We start from the raw sequence: 19678 nt of genomic DNA, 5'->3' as shown, positions 1-19678 counted from the left end.
TTTAATTAAATAATAATAATACAAAACAATAAAAATACAAAACAAGTAAGCAATCTTTTTAAAGTTATAAATACATTAGTACAGTCAATGATTTTTTTTAGTTTAAAGTAAAAAACAATTCAAAAATAATATTATTATTAATAAAAGAAAAAAGTTTAATTACCAAAGTTGACAATTTTGATTAAATCATTTAATATATATATTAATTGATTATTATGTTTTAAAGTTAAATAAATTTTGTTTATAAGATTTCAAATTAAATATTTTTTTATTTTGAAATAACTGCTTATTTTAATTACAACAATTTTAAAATGAAAATAAAAATTAATTTAATTACTAATAATTGTTTTTCGATGTTTTAGTTTAAGTCAACATTAGCTGAGATTCCCAATGGATTGGTTGCATCGTTAGCTGTATTCAGACCACCATTGACTGCATGTCTACCAGTATTGATAGCACTGTTAACAATGCCTTCAATATAACCGCTGGGATTAGCCAATGCTTTACCATTAAAGATAGGAAGGACAGCATTTTTGGCAGTTTTCAAACTGTCCCGAACCGCACCGTTAGCTGTTTTGAGTGCATCGCCAACAATATTGCCAACAAAACCAAATGGTTTGACTGAACCACTAATAGAACCGTTAGCTTTTAGACCAACTGTTCCATTATTATTGTGATTAATTTGACCACCAAATGGTATTCTTAGAGCTCCTCTAACAGCTGTGTTAGCTGTATTGAGTGCACCACCAATGATATGGTTGACAAAACCAAACGGATTGATTGAACCACCAATTGTTCCGTTAATACTATGATTTCGGTGACCACCAAACAAACCAAATGGATTCATAGCATCGGACGCTATATGCAGACCACCATTGACTGCATGTCTACCAGTGTTGAGGGCATCGGTGACAACATCGTCGACATAACCAGTAATATTGGTCAATACTTTTCCGTTGAAGACATTAGTAACAGCAGTTCCAGCAGTTTTGAGGCCATCCTGAACAGCACCACGAGCTGTGTTGAGTGAATCGCCAATTATATTGCCAACAAAACCGAGTGGACGTCTTGTATCAACTGAACCATTGATTTCTAGGTGACGGCCGTAGACCACACATAACAGAATCGACAAAATAATAATTGATTTCATATTTTTTTATATGTAATAATTGTTTTGTTTTTTACAATTTTCTCAATTGCTGTTTGAGATGTTGATAATTGTTTCAACTATTTAACACTGACTTATATACCCTTAAAAATTTAATTATAAAATATATTTTTTTAAAAATATAATTAATTAACGGAACTATTGTCAATAAATTAATAATTGCTAAATAATTTCATGTGATATTACTTATTTTTTTTTGTTTAACATGTTTTTGAATTAAATTGATTTATTGTATTTATATAACAAATATTCTACATTATATATATTAATATATATATATATATATATATATATATTATATAAATTTAAACTTTGTAAAGATAACCAAGCTAATAATAAATGACAATAAATAATTGCATTTGTCAAATTAGGATTTTTTGCTTTAAAAAAAGTTGAACTTATTTTCTTGTATATGCATGACGTAAATTCAATAATATTGATTAACAAAATTGTAATTAATAGTAAATTTTATTTTATTAATGAAACAAATTCAAAAATATTTACTTTAATAATAAAAACATTATTAATTAATATTACTGTATATCAAACTTATTAATGATATATAACATAACATGTGTTTTAATATTTTTGCACACTTAATAACTTTATAAACTAAACTGTATACTAAATAGTAAAGTATTTTATTTATAGTAAAGTCATTATAATTATTATCAATGAAAAACTTTATCAATATTAGTTAACTTACTAATTTTTAACTTGAATAAAATATCATTATTATAATTAACAGAAATATTTATTTTACTTAAATTGATTACTTTTTTAAAAAAAATTATATTATATTTAAATTTTTAATTACTAATTTATAATATTAATTTTTTAAAACTTGTTTTGAAAAATAATTGAAATATAATTTTTATGCTATATCAACATTAATTGTGTTTATAACCAAAAATACAAATAAGTTTAAGGATATTTCAACATATTTTATTTTTAACATTAAAAACAATTATATTAGAAATAATTTTTAAGATTAGTTGTGTTTAATATATTATAATTATTTTTTCAGTTACAAGATTATAACTAAAATATATATTTCTTTAATTATCATTAAAATATATTACATTAGTTAATAAATAATAATAAAGTTTTATTACAATTATAATAATAATATTAATAGTATAACATATTTTATATGTTTAGAATAATTTAACGTTAAAATTATCGCATTTATATGATAATAGTTATTAAAGATAAAATTAATTATTTCATTAATATTAAAATTTTAGCGCCAACAAATATTTATGATTTATAGAAAACATTTCTAATTGCTATATAAATCGCTTTTTATTTTTAAAAAATGTTTATAAATTCAAAAAATATTCAATTGATTTTGTTTATTCAGTTAAATTTTATATTTAAAAAAATATATTACTTATTTTTATATAAAAAAAATAGTTAATAACAATTACAAAAAATGACCGAGTTTAATAGTACTATGGAAGAACCAATGTAAGTTTTAAAATAATTAAGTTTTATTTTTAAAAATTTAATTTAAAAAAAATAAAATTACTGTATTTTTCATTTCTAGTATTGTACTTGAAACTATTGAAATTGTTTTTACAATAATATTTATATTATGTCAAATAGTCAGCGGTATATCCAATATAATATGCATTATTGTTGTTGTTGTCGTACAAAAAACCAGATCATATAAGTCAACAAATAGACCCCGACTATTGATGGCTAATATATGTGTGTCAGACACTATATTGACATTAAACTCATGGCTATTTCGCTACATATTGTTGGCCTTATTGTATCCCATGTATCCATTGACAGCCAATATACTACAAACAGTGCAAAACTATATGCAAAATGTTAGCCTATTTGTAACATCGCTAACATTTACTATCATAGCCTGGGATCGGTACTATGCTATGACCCGTGTATTTTTCAACCCATTCAACACAAAGAGTACCCGATTTTTGGTTTACACGGTTTGGTTATTAAGTGCACTGTTATCGGTACCGTTTCTAGTAAACACTTATATAGACTATTATAATTATGACAACTATACGATTACATGTGCTCATATAAAAAATTATATCAAACTTAATCTATCCGATAAAAATTTCAAATTGTTTATACAGTTACGTAGCTATTTGGTAATCTTCCAGTTTATCATACCGGCGCTTATAGTCGTATGGTTTTCGGGTAAATTACTATTCAAAATGATTAGTACATTCAAAGAGTCGGGTGCTGATGGTGGTAGTGGCTGTGATGTGGCGTCTATAATGTATGTAAGTCGGACAAAGTCTATAGAGAGATGTCATATAACAAAACAGTTGGTCGCCGTTTTGTTTATATTTATTATGACACACACTGCTTATGTTATTACCCATTATCGGGTCGTCAACATTGAATATTTTTGTCCGAAATGGGAAGACGATGACATTTATTTTGTATTTTCCGAAATATTTCGTATCACAACATCACTCAATAGTATTATATTTTTCTGGTTGAGTCCAGACTTTCGCAAACAGTTTAAGCAAATAGTGTGGACAGGTATTTGTGGCAACAGTCGGCAATTAATAACAACTACAACCTCTATAAGACCTATTACATCAATTTCCAATAATTTTTAATTATTACACATTTGTAGTCATAATATTTCAATATTTAAATTAAATTATTATAATATATATTTATTTTTGTATATAGAAAAAAATCATTATCATTTACTACTGTAATATATAATATAATAAAGTTATTGTTTTGTATATAATATATTTATTATTTAACCTTAACTTTAATATTTATTATTCATAAAATTTATATATATAGCAAACTAATTAATTATATTATTAACTGTATACTTTAATAATATTGTGTATTAAAAAATATTAAGGATATATTTTTTTAATAAAATAAAGATTATAAATTTATAATAAAAAATACCAGACTGTCTAGTGATATATACAAATGAAATGCTTTTTTGAAAAATATTAAACTTAATTATATCATATAAGTATTATAAATGGTATATTTTATTATATTTATTTTTGATAGCTATACTGTATATTAAGTGTACTTATAATATATATATAACGTATTTTTTTAACCTTTTGTTGTTGAGTCTAATATCTTAACGTATTTTCCCATTATCACAAATTATCAAGTTTAGAAAGTATATAAAAATAATAATAATAAATTAATTTTTATATATAAAAGTTTATCATCAATCAAAATTACGCTAATTTTTATCTAATAAATTGCATAATTGTATTATAAATTAATATCAAAATATTATGAAATTGATATTAAAATTTTTGTATTACTTTAATCTTTAATATTTATTAAACGATATATTATATAATGTATATACTGTTATACTATTATTTTTTATATAAATACTTAATAATTACTAATTATTATATCATTTGTAATTTTGTTTTCAATTATTCAATTAATAATAATAATAACAATAATAATAATAATAATAACAATAATAATAATAATAACAATAATAATAATAATAACAATAATAATAATAATAACAATAATAATAATAATAACAATAATAATAATATTACTAATTTATTAATGTAAATTCTAATAATTTTTTAGTAAAAATAAATAATCTAAACTTTTTAAAATTACTAATTTATTTAAAAAATTTAATTATGGGAACAATGTAAGTTTTTTAATTTAGTTAACATAATTATGCAAACCTAATTAATTTTTATAATTTTAGTAACTAAAATAAAAATTATCATTTTTTTGTTCAATCATTTAGCATACACCTTTATCAAATTGAAATAGTATTGGTAGCACTGTTTATTTTGTGTCAAATGTTAAGCTGTATATCCAACATAATATGTTTGATAGTTGTACGCAAAACTGGTACTTATAATTCAAAAAATCGACCCCGACTATTGATGGCCAACATATGTGTGTCGGACACCATACTGACCCTATGCTCATGGTTATTTCGCTACGCCCTAATTACCAAACTGCACAACTATGAATTAGTTAGCATAGTACTACAATCTATACAAAACTATTTGGAAAACATGAGTCTCTATGTAACGTCGATAACATTTATTATAATTTCATGGGACAGGTACTACGATATGACCCGGGTATTCTACAATCCATTCAATACAAAAAGTACCCGATTTCTACTGATGACTACATGGCTAGTCAGTGCACTGTTAGCCCTACCGTTTATTATACCTACTCGTGTGGAATATTATGAATACGAAACGGGTAATATAACATGCGAACTGACCCAAATCAACCTTAACCTCAATGTCCGTTCGGTATCAATGTTTGCCATATGCCGGGCCATTATGACCATACTGTGCGAGTTTCTTATACCGGCCATATGGGTTACATGGTATTCTGGCCGATTAGTGTTGGCCATGATTACCGTTTTCAATGACATACAAACTGGTGTAGGTGTGTCCATTATGGATATGCGCCGACAAAACTATTGGCTCCGATGTCATGTAACCAAACGTCTGGTTGCTGTACTGTTTATATTTATATTGAAAAATACGGCCTACACTGTTATTACACACTATAACCTGTTGGATCTGTTCAACCAACTGGACAAACTGAATCCCTGTCCCCAATCGCCGCATCTATTGTACTATATTTTCTCCGAAATATTTCGTGTGACCACATCGTTGAATAGTTTTATATTTTTCTGGATGAGCCCTGAATTTCGCAAACAATTCAAACGTTTACTAAAGAACAGAAATCATGGAAAACGTGAACAAAATATGAACACTATTTCTAATATGTTTACAAATAGTTAATATCAATAGTTATATAAAAAATATATAATATATGTATATAATATTTAAACTCAAATTAATTTTTTCTATTTATACAGTATTTATTTATTTATTTATTATTAAAATATCACATGTATATAGTTTTTTTTGTTTTGTTTAAAATTTATCACTAAAAAATCAAACATTTTAAACTTTATCAATATTTTTATTATTTTTAAATTAAATACCGGTATGTAAAAAAATTATTAATTATTTAATAGTATAATGATAAATAATAATAAATGTACCAGTAAAAAATGGTATAAATAAATAATGAAATAATAATATTGTATTATTATTATAAAATAAGTTATCTTGGTTGATTTATTTGAAAAACGGTAGTATTGCACTAAAATGAAATGGACCGATACGTAATGATATACCCGATCGATGATTATTATTCACTGGCCGACTGTTTACTGGTTTATCCTTATTACAGTTGACATCATCGTCTAAAACGATTACCGGTTTATCCAGTGTTGTATTATCAACAATATTCGGACAGTTAGTCTGTCGTACAATAGTCAGATAGTGTTGGTTGATATCATAGTTGGCCAGTAGTTCCCGGAGTTCGGCAATAACTTTTCTATCAAGTGTTGGCCGTCTGGACATAATCTGTGCCGACTGTCGGTGGCCGACAATCATTGGCTGACAGTTCCAGACCAGTGCATAGCTGTCGTAATCGGTGGCCAATACGGCATAGTGTTTGATATTTATGATACCTGTGTCGGACAGTGGATAGTTGATTGACATTTCCGATTGCGAACCGTTTTTAGGAAACTCTATGACACCTAATTATAAATGATTATGAAATGTTAAAATTAATGATTAGTATAATATTACTGTATATTACTTGATTAATATTTTTAAAGTTTTTTGTAGTATTATATTGATACAAAAAAATATATTTATTATTGGTATTAAGTATATCGGATTAAATTCATTAAAATATTAATATTTTTTTTTTAAAAATAACATTAAAGAGATTTATTTAATTATTATCTATAGTTATAAGTATAGAATTTAAATATTATTATTCTATTAAATTTTTCTTTTAGATTCTTATTTTATAATTAATTAATTTTGTTTTATTTTTATCATTATAACTGTTATAACAAATAATAATAATATAATTACAGAAACACCTTACCATTAACAGTGGATATAACTGGTGATCCCAACAGATTGGATATCCGACTCACACAATACCTGTCCTCTATTTTGGTAAAGTTTTCGCGAACACAATCGCTGGCCGATCGAAACTTTTGTATGACATACCATTCCCCCAGAAACTGGTCAATACTAAAGTCGGCCATTGAGTCAACTGTAGGACATTCACCCGTACGAAATACATGACCACTGGTCACTGTTGATAAATAATATATAATATATGCAAACAAATATCTAATAGATAAGTTTAATTTATTCATTATTTTGTTTAGTATTTAAATATCTATCTATTGTATCGATTAGTCTTTCAGTATTTATCTGATATAATAAATATTCAATCTTTAATAGTCAATCAAAATACTGTACATTAGTGTATAAATTGAAAATATGCTAACTTTCACTGGTAACAAAAGTAAAAATCATTACAATACAGTATAACCTCTAAAATTATTTATCATATAATTATATTGATTAAATTGCAATACAATTTTTATTTAATATAGTGTTTTTAAAACAATTTTTTTTAAGTATTAATATATTAAACATCATAATAGAGAAATTATTTAATTAATTAAAACAATCGTTGATCATTATAATTATTTAATCGCATTAAAGAAGTTTTATTGTATTTATTTTTTTATTGTACATACAAGTTGTCAAACTGGACAAAATTTGTTTTACAATGATTTTTAAATTATAGTAACAAAACTTGTTTTCATTGATTAGATTTCCAATAATATGTGTACACAATTTTTATCTTAATTATATTAATACACTGTATTATATTTTTATCATATAATTTTTTTTTTTAAAATACATAATATTGAAAGTTAACTGAACCTTGTATTTCAAGTTCAATATCATTGAGAAAAAATTTTTCTCAAAAATTTTTGATATTTCATTATGTGATGCAATAAAATTTTGTTTATTTACTTCTTAATAAAAATGGAAAATTACTTTCATATTAAAAAAAAACTATAAATAATTAAATTTAAAATTTTAAAAAATGTTTTTTCCATAATAAAAAGTTAGATGCATTAAAAAATAGAGCAAAAATATATTTTATAGTTTTTAATAGATAGAAAAATGTAGATAATTTTAATTAAATCAAAATAAATTTAAAAATTATTCTATAAAATTGAATTATAATAAAAATACAATTTTTTGATTTTTTTTGATGACATATTATGTTATAAATATTAATTATAATTTTATAATAATTTTATCGTCATCTTCTAAATAACTGCATTTATAAATATTTTCATCATTATTATTGTTATTAATATTATTATTATTAATTTTGATATCATTATCAGGTAATTTAGTTGATTGTAAATTATTATTGCTATTATTATTAGATGACTTTTTGTTGTTACTAATCATTGATTTTAAACAATTATTGATCGGCGCCTCAAACAGCAAATGATTGATAAAAGCAAATATTAGTGTAAAGCCAAACACTGCCGATGATGTAAATAACTGTTTGTTTTTTTGTGGAAATATTATAATAATTTGAAAAAATACATTAATTTTTTTAGAAAAAAACAATATTATATATTAAAATATTATTAATGTAAATACCATATCATAATGTGTGGCACGAATCAAATGTTTTGTACGAAAAGTATTGTACCAAATGATAATCATATGAGACATATATAATGAAAACGATAGACGAGATGTCAATTGAAATATTTTCGACGACAATAAACGGCTTATTATATCTTATTTTTTGTTTAATTAAAAATAAATAGATTTTTAAAATTATTTTACAAATAATAATAAAAAAAAGTTTATAAATGAAATCAACTTACTGTTTCTATAAATAGCACAATAATATGCAATCCATGACAGTCCTAAACCCCATATAATACGGTAACACCCAAAATACATGGCCGCACCAAATCTACTGTATGGCCAGTGAAGTCCTGCCCATACATAGGAGTACAATACAACAAACAATAGGCCAACCAATGTAATTAACCAAATAGCTATGCTATATACCTATATAGATAACAAATTAGATAATTATCTTAATAATAATTTTATTTTTGTAAAATAAAAAAACATAATATTAATAAATACTTTGTTAACATAGTAATCATTTTTTGTTAGCAAAAAACATGCTACAAAACAACCAAGGTAATATGTTGTTAAATGATTGTATGTTTTATAGTGCATTAAACTTAAGTTTTCTGACATATTCCTATAAATTCAATAAAATAAAAATAAATTCAATTAAAAACTCAATTAATATTAATATAAAAAAATTACTTGATATCCGGTTCAAATATTATTGATGGCGGCAATTGATTCAAATAGTTAACAGTAAATGCAATGATTACACCACTTAATGACAAACATAGCGATCCTATCATTGCTTTATATGGACTGTTGAGATACAATTTAATGATAACATAGGCCAACAAATATAGTTGAAAATCGGCGCTCAGATACCACGTATGTATCATACACTATGATATAGGAGTATAAATATATTTTTTTTATCAAAAAATTACTATTACCGGTAATATTAATATAATAATATATAAAATATAACAAACTTGATCAATAGGTTTAAGCCAATTGCTAATAAATAAAAAGTTTGTCCACCAGTTAGCAACACATGGATCAGTTACATGTTTGATATAATTTTGATGAAAAAATGGACCAGTACCAATTAGTGGCCATAGAAAATTTATAGACATTATGGCTGCCAAAAATGGTGCAAATCTATATATTTGTTTAAAAAAATAATTATTATTAATCATTTATAGAATTATACCCAGTTATACAATTATACATTAATTTTTATTTGTATAAATAAAAATTAATTTTTAATACCTGAGCCATCGTAGAGCCAAAAATAATGGGAAATTTAGTTGAATATTGTTTTGTTGTTTTCTTAATTTACTAACACTAAGATAGACGACCAAAAAGCCAGATATAAAGAAAAATGTGTCGACAGATAACAAGGCATTGATTATGATTTGTGTTGACAATTGTTGTGGCATTACTAGAGTCTCCATTGAATTGGATGCTGTTTTAGATTATTTTTTTAATAAAAAAATACATGTCATATACCATATATTAAGTATTATTTAAATAAACAATTCTAGTTAAAAAAACATTTATTTTTTAAATAAAAACTGTAAACATTATCCTAAAATTTAATAGTAAATTATTTTAAATTAAAAATAAACATTTTAATTAACTAGATTGCAGTTTAGATATAAAATATTTTATTATTTATGTTATTAGCTAAATTTATATTTATTGTTTAGTATAAAATATATAATATTATATCATAACTGTAAATTTTTTATATTTTATTATATTTGATATATTAAAGATTGGATAAAATAATCACCAATATTAAATAATGTAATAATTTATTTATATAATAGTTTTAATTTAATTAATTTTCTATTGATTATAGTACTATAGATATTATATAATTACCGACAAAGTTGACAGTAGGTATCATCCAATTGAAATATAGGGCACCGGCTATGTATGTATGGCCAATGATTATCCATATGATTGACAACACTTTAAGACCGTTAATAAATTTCAAATTATGACTATCTTTTGGTTGGGAACCGGTAGATGATAATGAACTACTTTTATCAGTAGTATTATTGGTACGGAAAAATATTTGCCAATTATTCAAAATTGAAAAACATTTTGATAATTTAATCCAAAAATTATCCAAAATTTCTATTTTATTACTTTTCTTCATATTGTTTATGTAAATAATGTCAATACTAGTAGCGATTAGTGATGTCGACAAAAATATCATAAGTATTGTAATGGATATATAATGAGTATTATTAGTTAATTGTTTTATAATTGTTTGGTGAAACAATTTTGTTTGACAATTATCTAGAGTTATGTTTACTGATAGTGATCCAAAAACTGCAAAATAATTAAATTTGTTAAAAACTTTTAAAATATATTTTTAAAAATATTTTAATATATTATAGACATGATTATCATATTTGCTAATTACTAGAATATTTAAAATATTTTTTTTATATAAATTTTTGTTGAATTAAATATATGATGTGTACAGTACTTACATAATTTAATAATAGTAATTATATCATTTTGTTGGCAATTGTTTGGCACACAAATGCCATTCATAATTGAAAAATAATAAAAATTATATAATTTTTCTTTTAGCTGTTTATCGATCCAAGTGTTTTGCCATTGACTGCCATTCAATGAAATGATTGTATCGTCCAATTTGATGACCGATTTTTTTTCGGGCAAATATGGCCTCAAATTTAGCAAACAGTATTGGCCAACAATTTCAGCATCAGCCGATTGATGACCCGACTGAACTGCTAGACACTGGTCATAGTCGCCAAGTGCTGTCAGTGTACCACTCATTAGGCCCGACGGTAAGTGTCCGTTAGAGTCAATCACTAAAATTACAAAAAAAACATAAATTTTTATGTAACAAATATTTATTAAATATGTAAATCTATTTATTTTACAATGAATATATTTTTTATGAATTAAAGTTATTATATTTGTAAAAAAATAAATAATAATTGTTTTTTATATACAAACTTTGAAAAATCCACTTTTCATTGTTAATAAAAGCACTGTACGATTTGGCCAAACCTGTCATACATTCAGTGGATATGTTAGCCAAAAGTATACGGTCGACAACTATCGGTATCATATCGTTGCTAACAATATTATACACTTCTCTAATTGTGTCTAATATTGATATTAATTTTTGATCTACACTTAGATCATTGATACTATTGTTGACATTATTATCTTTATTAAGCAAATTCAATATTTGCTGAATAGTTGATGTATTTTTCAAATTAATGTCATTATCAAGACTATAATCATTATCATCTAATAAACTATTATCAACATTATCATCATTAGTATTGTTTTCCTCATTAGTATTGTTTATAATCAAAATAGTATCAATATAATCATCAATTGAAGTTAAACTATTATTATTAGTAGTATTATTATTATAAGATTTTTCAATAAAAGTATTATTATTGTTGTTGTTAAGAGTTACTGTAAAATTAGCACCACATTGATTAATAATATCAATTGATAGTAAAATTAGCAACAATTTTAATTTATACATCATTTTAATTTGTTATTTAATTATTTATATATTTAATTAAATTAATTCATTATTTAAGCTATAATATTATAATACAAAATAATATTAAGTTTTCAATTGATGTTCACAGTTATTCAAATAGCTTACACTTACACACAGGTAATAAATACATACAAAAAAGCATATATTTATTAAAAACCATTTATTTTGAGAAAAAATTTAGGCATCTTTAAGAAAAATATGACAAAACTATTGGATAGCAATTATCGCTTTTAACTATCAATAATATTTAAGAGCCCATTGAAACTAATGGCAATAATTAATTAGACTTTTAAAATGTCTTATTAAGTTATATATATATATTTATTGTATATATATGGGGACAGTAAGATCCAAACATAGATATATTAACTGTATGTCACCACAGTGTATGGGTGCAAAAATATGTAGAACAGTAATATGACAGGTGATGGCAGTTTATCTGGTAATAGTTAGTTAGGAAAGGGAGGGGAAAGCAATTTGAAAATCTTCACCACTAAATGTTAAGGTCACTTAAAATTTATAAATAGATGAAACTTTATTGATATTTATAACGTTTGTAATAATAATAATAATACTAATAATAATGTATTAAATAGAGAGGAAAATGTGAGAGTATTTTTAATAAATATAAGTTATATATTTATATTTATATAAATATATATTTAATATTTTTGTTTATTAATGTTTATTTAAGGTAATAAAAATTGAAAAATTAAATACAAGTATAAATAAATATACAATGTTTTCAAATATTATAATTGCTATTTATGTAAAGTTTCAAATAAAACTTATTAATCATAAAGCATAATATTTGTTTTATTATTTGGTGATTACAACAATTATACTAAATATTATGATTATTATTGCATTTAAATACATTATATTTTTCATAAATATTTTTTTAATACATCTAAAAAAACTTTTTTAAATCTAAATATTTTTATTATATAATATTTATATATTAAAATTATATTTGTTATAATTATGTGAAAATTTTCTTTGAAACAGTTTTGAAATTTTTGCTCAATTTTTTAATTTTATTATTTATATTTAATTCATATTATAATTTAGTAGTAGTAGTAGTATATTAAAACATATATCATTTTTTCTATAAATTTAATATCAATATTTACATTAATATGTTTTTACTCATTTAAATTGTTTGTTTGTCTATTTATTTATTTATTTGTTTGATTAAATAACTAATTAAAACTAAACATCGATTTATTGATTTTAAAAACACTAATAATTATTATTACAATAATTGCAATACAATCAGTAATGACATAGAAAAAAACAGATCAATAGTAATAATAATAATAATAATAATAATAATAAATTAATCAATTATTTTTTTGAACCAACTCTTTGGCGATCTTTTCGATGATTTTTTCGCTCATTATTTTGTCGCTGCGATTGTCTATTATTATTATTATTATTGTGTTGTCGCTGATGACCAGCACCTGTATTATTGCCAGCACTGGTATGTTCACTGTTGTCTTGTTTAGTGCAATCGTAGTCGTTATTAGTTATAGCCTTCAGTGCTTTTCTCAATTGTGGCGATTTGTGCGGCCATTGCATTACAAAAGTTGCCCAATTAGTATTGGTGTCGGCATCGGTGGTGCCTATTATAAAATACCGGCGCTGGGCGTCAGTGGTCTGTTTGGTGATGACTGGTGACGATGAAGACGACTGGTCGGCGTTATCCATAAGTTTTTCGATAACAGTACTGTTGGCGCTTAACACTACCGGCGCCTGATTTGGTCGCATCTCTCCGTGTATTAGCCGATAGTTACGTATTTTTATCTCATTTTTGTTGTTATTCACTGGATATATACGAGCTTTCAGTACTGATGGATAGCAAATAAATTATCGGACATTTAATTTGCATAATAATAATAATTTAAATTAATTAAAATTGTTTAATATTTTATATAGGAGCTAATGTATATATATTAATAAATACATATTCAAAAAATTTACTAATATTATAAGAGATAATAAAATATAAATATTATTTTTTATTATTACTAAAATAAATATAAAAGATAAAAATATCCTAAAATTTTAGTAATTATTGATTACTAAAATAATATATTAATAAATAGATTTTTATCACTAAAATATCATTTTAAAAAATTTTTAAATTGCATTTCTATAATATGAAATAAAATTAATAAATCTATAAAATAATGAATTTATAGATAACTTACTCCATTGTGATCGACAAAAGTTTGTAATGACATCATTGTAGAGCTGGCGCTGACTATCACTCCATTTCCTAATCGGCGGTCTATCCGTATTAACCGACATCTCATTATTGTTATCGACACGACTAGCATCCAAGTTTGGCTGCACCTGTAGATGTCCGACTTGTGGTTCATATACTGTCACTTTGTGAGCGCCGGTAGTCGATTGTCGCTGACTGTTGCTGTTGTTGTCGTCCACAATATCAACATTATGGTTACGTCTCTTATGTTTGCCATTGCCTTTATTACGATGAGAGCTGCCAGGCTTACGATGATGTTTGACCTCCTGGTGCTGGTCAGAGCTGGTCACCACACGATTGTTGTTATGATTTGAACTTCTATCGGATGTTTGCGACACCAGTGGCGGTGCGGCGGCGGCTACCGATTGTTGTCGGCCATGTTGTGCCTGAATACACATATCGTTGTCGATGGGAAACTGGTCGCACTTTACGATCGTAGGCCACGAGTAGCCATAGTTCAACATTACCCGTTCGCACGCTGTTTGCACTGTTTGACAGAGTGACCGACACGGAGGTATCGGATGATCTAAACAACTGTCAAATTAATAGATTATTATATATTTTTTTGGTAAATAAATATCATTTATAATCCTATAATTTTTAGGGCAATGAGTAATTGTCGATAAGATTATATGAGGATATTATTTTTAATATAATTATTGTATATATTATAGTATATATATACAGCTTTGATATAATTAATTTATGTTAATATTATACAAATTAAAATTGAGATTAGCATTGAATGTCTTTAATAACATTTTTATAATATTTAGTACTAATAGGATTTAATTAATTAATTATATTTTATCATAAATTATAATAATTAATCAATATTATTTTATGCAAGTTTAATAAATAGCTTTTAAATTGATTACACTATATAATATAATATTAATTAATATAAATACTATATAATATGCAAAATACTAAAATACTATTATAAAATGAATTTATTTAATATAAAAAAATAAAATTAATAAATAATTATATTATTTTTTTCAAGACATACACTGGACTGAATAGAGAGCACAGAAACAGTTTGGTGTCGGGATGACAGTCCAACTGAGACAATGGTATCCAACTTTTTGCCTGTTCAGACACTTCACGTAGTGTGTCGTGATTTAATAGGTTAGGTAAACGCATTTTTGTGTAACCAATTCCCTGACATAGTGTCACATTTGACGGTATGTCCACACATACTGCGGCACCGTTTTGCTGGGAGTCTCTAATAAAAGTAATTATTATTATTATTATTAAGAAAATATGTATATAATAATGTTTTATATGTATTTAATTATAATAATAATCAATTATTAAATTTAGTTTATAAACATCTATGAAAATAAGTTATTAAAAATAATTGTATATGCTTTCACTAAACATTACTAAATATACATAACAAATATAATATCCAAAAAATTTTAAGAGTAGTCAAAGATAAATAATATTTTAATAAATTATTTTATAATATTAAATAATAAATATTATAATGTTAATATTTTTAAAAAAAATCAAACTGCATTCATATAATGTATAAAATATATAAATTATAAATGTAATATTAATATATATAAATATAAATATTTTGATTTATAATATATATTAAGTAATCTTTTATTACAAAAAGTAAAAAATGCTAATTTAATTGATGATTAAACAAAAATTTATAAATATTTTGAAACAAAATTATAATATTTTATTTGGAATTTTCAAACTATTAATAAAACATTTAAAATATATAATCAAAATAAACATAGATTTTTGGGATAACTTCAATATTGAATATAAATTATTTATTTAATTGTCAGTAAAATAATGTATTACTTGATTTGTCAGCAAAAGTGATAAAGAAATTATTATTATTATTATTGAGTGGGAAGTGATTTATGATGAGTGAGTGAATGAGTGAGTGAGTGAGTGAGTGAGTTAGATAGATAGATAGATAGATAGATAGATAGATAGATAGATAGATAGATAGATAGATAGATAGATAGATAGATAGAGAGATAGATAGATAGAGAGATAGATAGATAGATAGATAGATAGATAGATAGATAGATAGATAGATAGATAGATAGATAGAGAGAGAGAGAGAGAGAGAGAGAGAGAGTAAAGTGATTAATATATATTTTTCTATCAATTGACAGTTCATATTAAATCTAACTGTAAATCTTTTTTAATATTGTCAAACAAAATATACAAATAAAACAGTTATTTATTTACACAAAGTTTTTTATTATTATATATTTTGTTTGCTAAGCATTTTCACACTAATTTTAAGTTGATTTTTGTTATAAAAAATAAGTTCATATAAAAATCAAAATAATAAATCAATACTTCTATTTTGCAACTATTGTAAAAAATAACATTTTAAAAAGTTTAGTCAATTTTTTTTATTTCATTTGTAAATATTTGTATATTTTACTACATTTTTTTATTAATATTGTATTTAATATTTAATATGTACAAAATAATGACATTATTATTATTATTAAAATAGTGTAAATCATTTTTTTTAATTTAAAAATAATCTTATTAAAAGTAATGATAAAAAATTAATAATGCATAATTAACTAATAAACAAATATAATATTTAAAACTTATGCTAATTAGTTTTGTTTATGTAGCATTAGTACTAAGCTATTTATAATTATAAAATTATATTTTATATTTATATGTTTTACTGAATAATTAATAAGAAATAATTATATAAAGTTATATATAGTATTAATTTTGTTATTAAAAAAAATATATGTAAAATAATAAAAATGTAATTTAGATAAAATTTATAATTTTATAATATAAAAACTATAAATAATAACAATTACATTATTATTAATCTAGTATACCGTATATGACTAAACAAACATAAAGTAAAACTAATTTATATTTCTATTGTATTTCTATATAAATATAATAGTATACTGTATATTATTAAATCATACAAACGACATACCTGTGCCAATGGGATGTTGATTCCAAATTAGGATCGTTAGCCCATTGAAATGTATTGGCTCTGACCAGGATTATTGTGTTAATAAGTAGACACAATAATATATATACTAAATCTAAAAATTTACAATTTGCCATTGAATGATGATTTAGCAAATAATTTAAATTAATATTATATAAACAAATATAGGGTTTATCTTAATTTTTTATGTCGAATGTGTTGAATATTATCAAATATTTATTATTTATAGATATATAAATATATATATATTTAAAAATGTTTAATTAACACATATACAAATAACATTTATAAATATATAAACACAATAAATAATCAGCAGGAAATTAATATATATATATATTTGTATTTATATATTTACAGTATATATATATATATATATGTATAGAAATATTGATATTGAAAATTTTAAGATATTATATTTTTAAAAATTGATTTTATTTTATTTAATCAATTTAATAGTCAATAATTATTAGTTTATGATCAAAAATTTTAGATTTTAATATTACAGGTTTGATAACTTATAATTTTTTTGCTGACAAATTATGAAATATTAAACAATTAAATATATATTATATTAATAATTATTTCACACAACACTTGATAGTAAATTTGTTTTCAAAAAAAAAATGTTATTAACTTTTTTCTTATTAAATTAAGTTATATATATTAAGTATTTTATTATAATGTACTTTTATATTATACATAAGTTATTTAATATACATTAAGATTATTAAACAATTATTTCACACATAATGATTACAAAAATTTTTTTCTATCTTTCTCTATATTTACACAACACAAATGCAAATACTGTTATTAAATATATAATATATTTACAGCACACAAATTGACTGATTATAAAACTTATGTTTATATAGATATGATTTTGTTGTCTCTCTTTCAAGTAAAGTGTTATATGAAAAGTGTATTTAATAAGTGAGAAATTGTTAGAAAGAAAGATATAGACAGACACTGGAGAATAGTGATAGTGAATAGCAAACACACCATACAGTTTTGGTACTGCCTGTCTATGAACTGCCTGTGCTGTGTGTGTGTGTGTGTGTGTGTGTGTGTGTGTGTGTGTGTGTGTGTGTGTGTGCCTGAGATTATGCTCAACAACTGTTGCTTAGGAGAGAAGTATACTTAGGAAGAGAGAGAGAGAGAGAGAGAGAGAGAGAGAGAGAGAGAGAGAGAGAGAGAGAGAGAGAGCACTGACTAACAGTAAATCAATCTCTGATTGGGAACTACTGGAGGATGTGGTGATGAGATTGTGATGAATAGAGATGTATAGTATGTATAGCACTGTCAAACAGTAAGTGACACTTTTCCAACTATATATAATATATATCAATATACTGTGTATTTATAGTGTATTTATTTTATTTTATATATTTAAATCGATATTTTTTCAAAAAATAATTTTTTTTATATTGAATATATAAAACTATTGTGAATTTTGAAATTTATATAGATATAGTGTATTTATATTTATTTAAAATTATATATAAAAATAAATATTGTACAAATAATAGACAATATATATATATATATATATATGTTAAATAATCTTACATAATTCAAAAATATAATAAAAAGATAAATCAACTAGCTTAATTGAAATTTAATAATATGATTGATAAATTAAATTTTAAAATCTCCCCCGGATTTTATTTCTATTGTAATTATATTATCATTTTCAGTCAACAAATTTGCTTTTTTTATTATTTTTATGGATTATATATTAGCTTAAATAAACACTATTATATTTTTATAAAAATATACTGTATATTATAATAATGTATAATCCATACTTGATTATTAAATGTTTACACAATAAAACCCTTACACTAAATATACTACTGTATGGCATACAATACAATAATGGATAGTACTGTATATCAGTGCACTACACACACACACATACAGACAATCTACCAGTGCTTATAAAACTTAATAAATTATAGGAAAACAGTGTGCAAATAAATCTCTCGAAAAACACATACACATAGAGTCAACTAGTGTAGAGAAAATGCATGTATAATGTCTTTTAATAGTGAAATGTTGTGATAAATCGATTTTTTCACTTAAAAACCTGGAGTTCCTCTTTAAGGCTCACTCTCTCTGGTACTTCACAGTACCAGCACTA

The 19678-nt window shown here is 23.3% G+C and overlaps 4 protein-coding genes across 4 annotated transcripts; 1 reads left to right on the top strand and 3 right to left on the bottom strand.

The window, feature by feature from the left end:
- The first annotated feature begins 4812 nt into the window (after positions 1–4812).
- LOC128951373 (bombesin receptor subtype-3-like) lies at positions 4813–5952 on the top strand. The gene is made up of 2 exons (XM_054296622.1): positions 4813–4823; positions 4926–5952. The coding sequence occupies exons 1-2, from the start codon at positions 4813–4815 to the stop codon at positions 5950–5952; spliced, it is 1038 nt and encodes a 345-aa protein (XP_054152597.1).
- Positions 5953–6294: 342 nt separating this feature from the next.
- On the bottom strand, positions 6295–9033 carry LOC128951372 (apolipoprotein D-like). The gene is made up of 3 exons (XM_054296621.1): positions 8955–9033; positions 7121–7336; positions 6295–6761 (listed from the first exon to the last, which is right to left on the bottom strand). Exons 1-3 carry the CDS (start codon positions 9031–9033, stop codon positions 6295–6297), a joined length of 762 nt encoding a protein of 253 aa, XP_054152596.1.
- Positions 9034–9410: 377 nt separating this feature from the next.
- On the bottom strand, positions 9411–12012 carry LOC128951371 (nose resistant to fluoxetine protein 6-like). Its single transcript, XM_054296620.1, has 6 exons — positions 12004–12012; positions 11719–11959; positions 11439–11570; positions 9985–10180; positions 9705–9873; positions 9411–9614 (listed from the first exon to the last, which is right to left on the bottom strand). Exons 1-6 carry the CDS (start codon positions 12010–12012, stop codon positions 9411–9413), a joined length of 951 nt encoding a protein of 316 aa, XP_054152595.1.
- A 1621-nt stretch (positions 12013–13633) lies between these two features.
- Positions 13634–17648, bottom strand: LOC128951370 (myb-like protein D). The gene is made up of 4 exons (XM_054296619.1): positions 17515–17648; positions 15568–15783; positions 14500–15089; positions 13634–14136 (listed from the first exon to the last, which is right to left on the bottom strand). The coding sequence occupies exons 1-4, from the start codon at positions 17646–17648 to the stop codon at positions 13634–13636; spliced, it is 1443 nt and encodes a 480-aa protein (XP_054152594.1).
- Between the last annotated feature and the right edge of the window lie 2030 nt (positions 17649–19678).

The sequence above is a fragment of the Oppia nitens genome, unplaced genomic scaffold (genome assembly GCF_028296485.1).
Source record: "Oppia nitens isolate AA-2021 unplaced genomic scaffold, nextdenovo-longstitch-racon4-pilon3 scaffold1_pilon_pilon_pilon, whole genome shotgun sequence".
Classification (NCBI taxonomy): Eukaryota; Metazoa; Arthropoda; class Arachnida; order Sarcoptiformes; family Oppiidae; genus Oppia; species Oppia nitens.
Note: the sequence above shows the minus strand (reverse complement) of the source record. Positions and strands in the feature narration are given on the sequence as shown.

Coding starts and splice junctions, on each gene's coding strand:
- LOC128951372 (XM_054296621.1), bottom strand. CDS start 9,033: ATGTATTTTGGGTGTTACCGTATTATATGGGGTTTAGGACTGTCATGG. Junction 7,337..8,954: donor TTGTGCTATTTATAGAAACA/GTAAGTTGATTT, acceptor ATTTATCAACAG/TGACCAGTGGTCATGTATTT. Junction 6,762..7,120: donor AGTTATATCCACTGTTAATG/GTAAGGTGTTTC, acceptor ATTTATAATTAG/GTGTCATAGAGTTTCCTAAA.
- LOC128951371 (XM_054296620.1), bottom strand. Junction 10,181..11,438: donor TGAAATTGTTGGCCAATACT/GTTTGCTAAATT, acceptor AATCTAAAACAG/CATCCAATTCAATGGAGACT. Junction 9,874..9,984: donor TTGGCTCTACGATGGCTCAG/GTATTAAAAATT, acceptor ACAAATATATAG/ATTTGCACCATTTTTGGCAG.
- LOC128951370 (XM_054296619.1), bottom strand. CDS start 17,648: ATGGCAAATTGTAAATTTTTAGATTTAGTATATATATTATTGTGTCTA. Junction 15,090..15,567: donor TGCTCTCTATTCAGTCCAGT/GTATGTCTTGAA, acceptor TTAATTTGACAG/TTGTTTAGATCATCCGATAC. Junction 14,137..14,499: donor CTTTTGTCGATCACAATGGA/GTAAGTTATCTA, acceptor GCTATCCATCAG/TACTGAAAGCTCGTATATAT.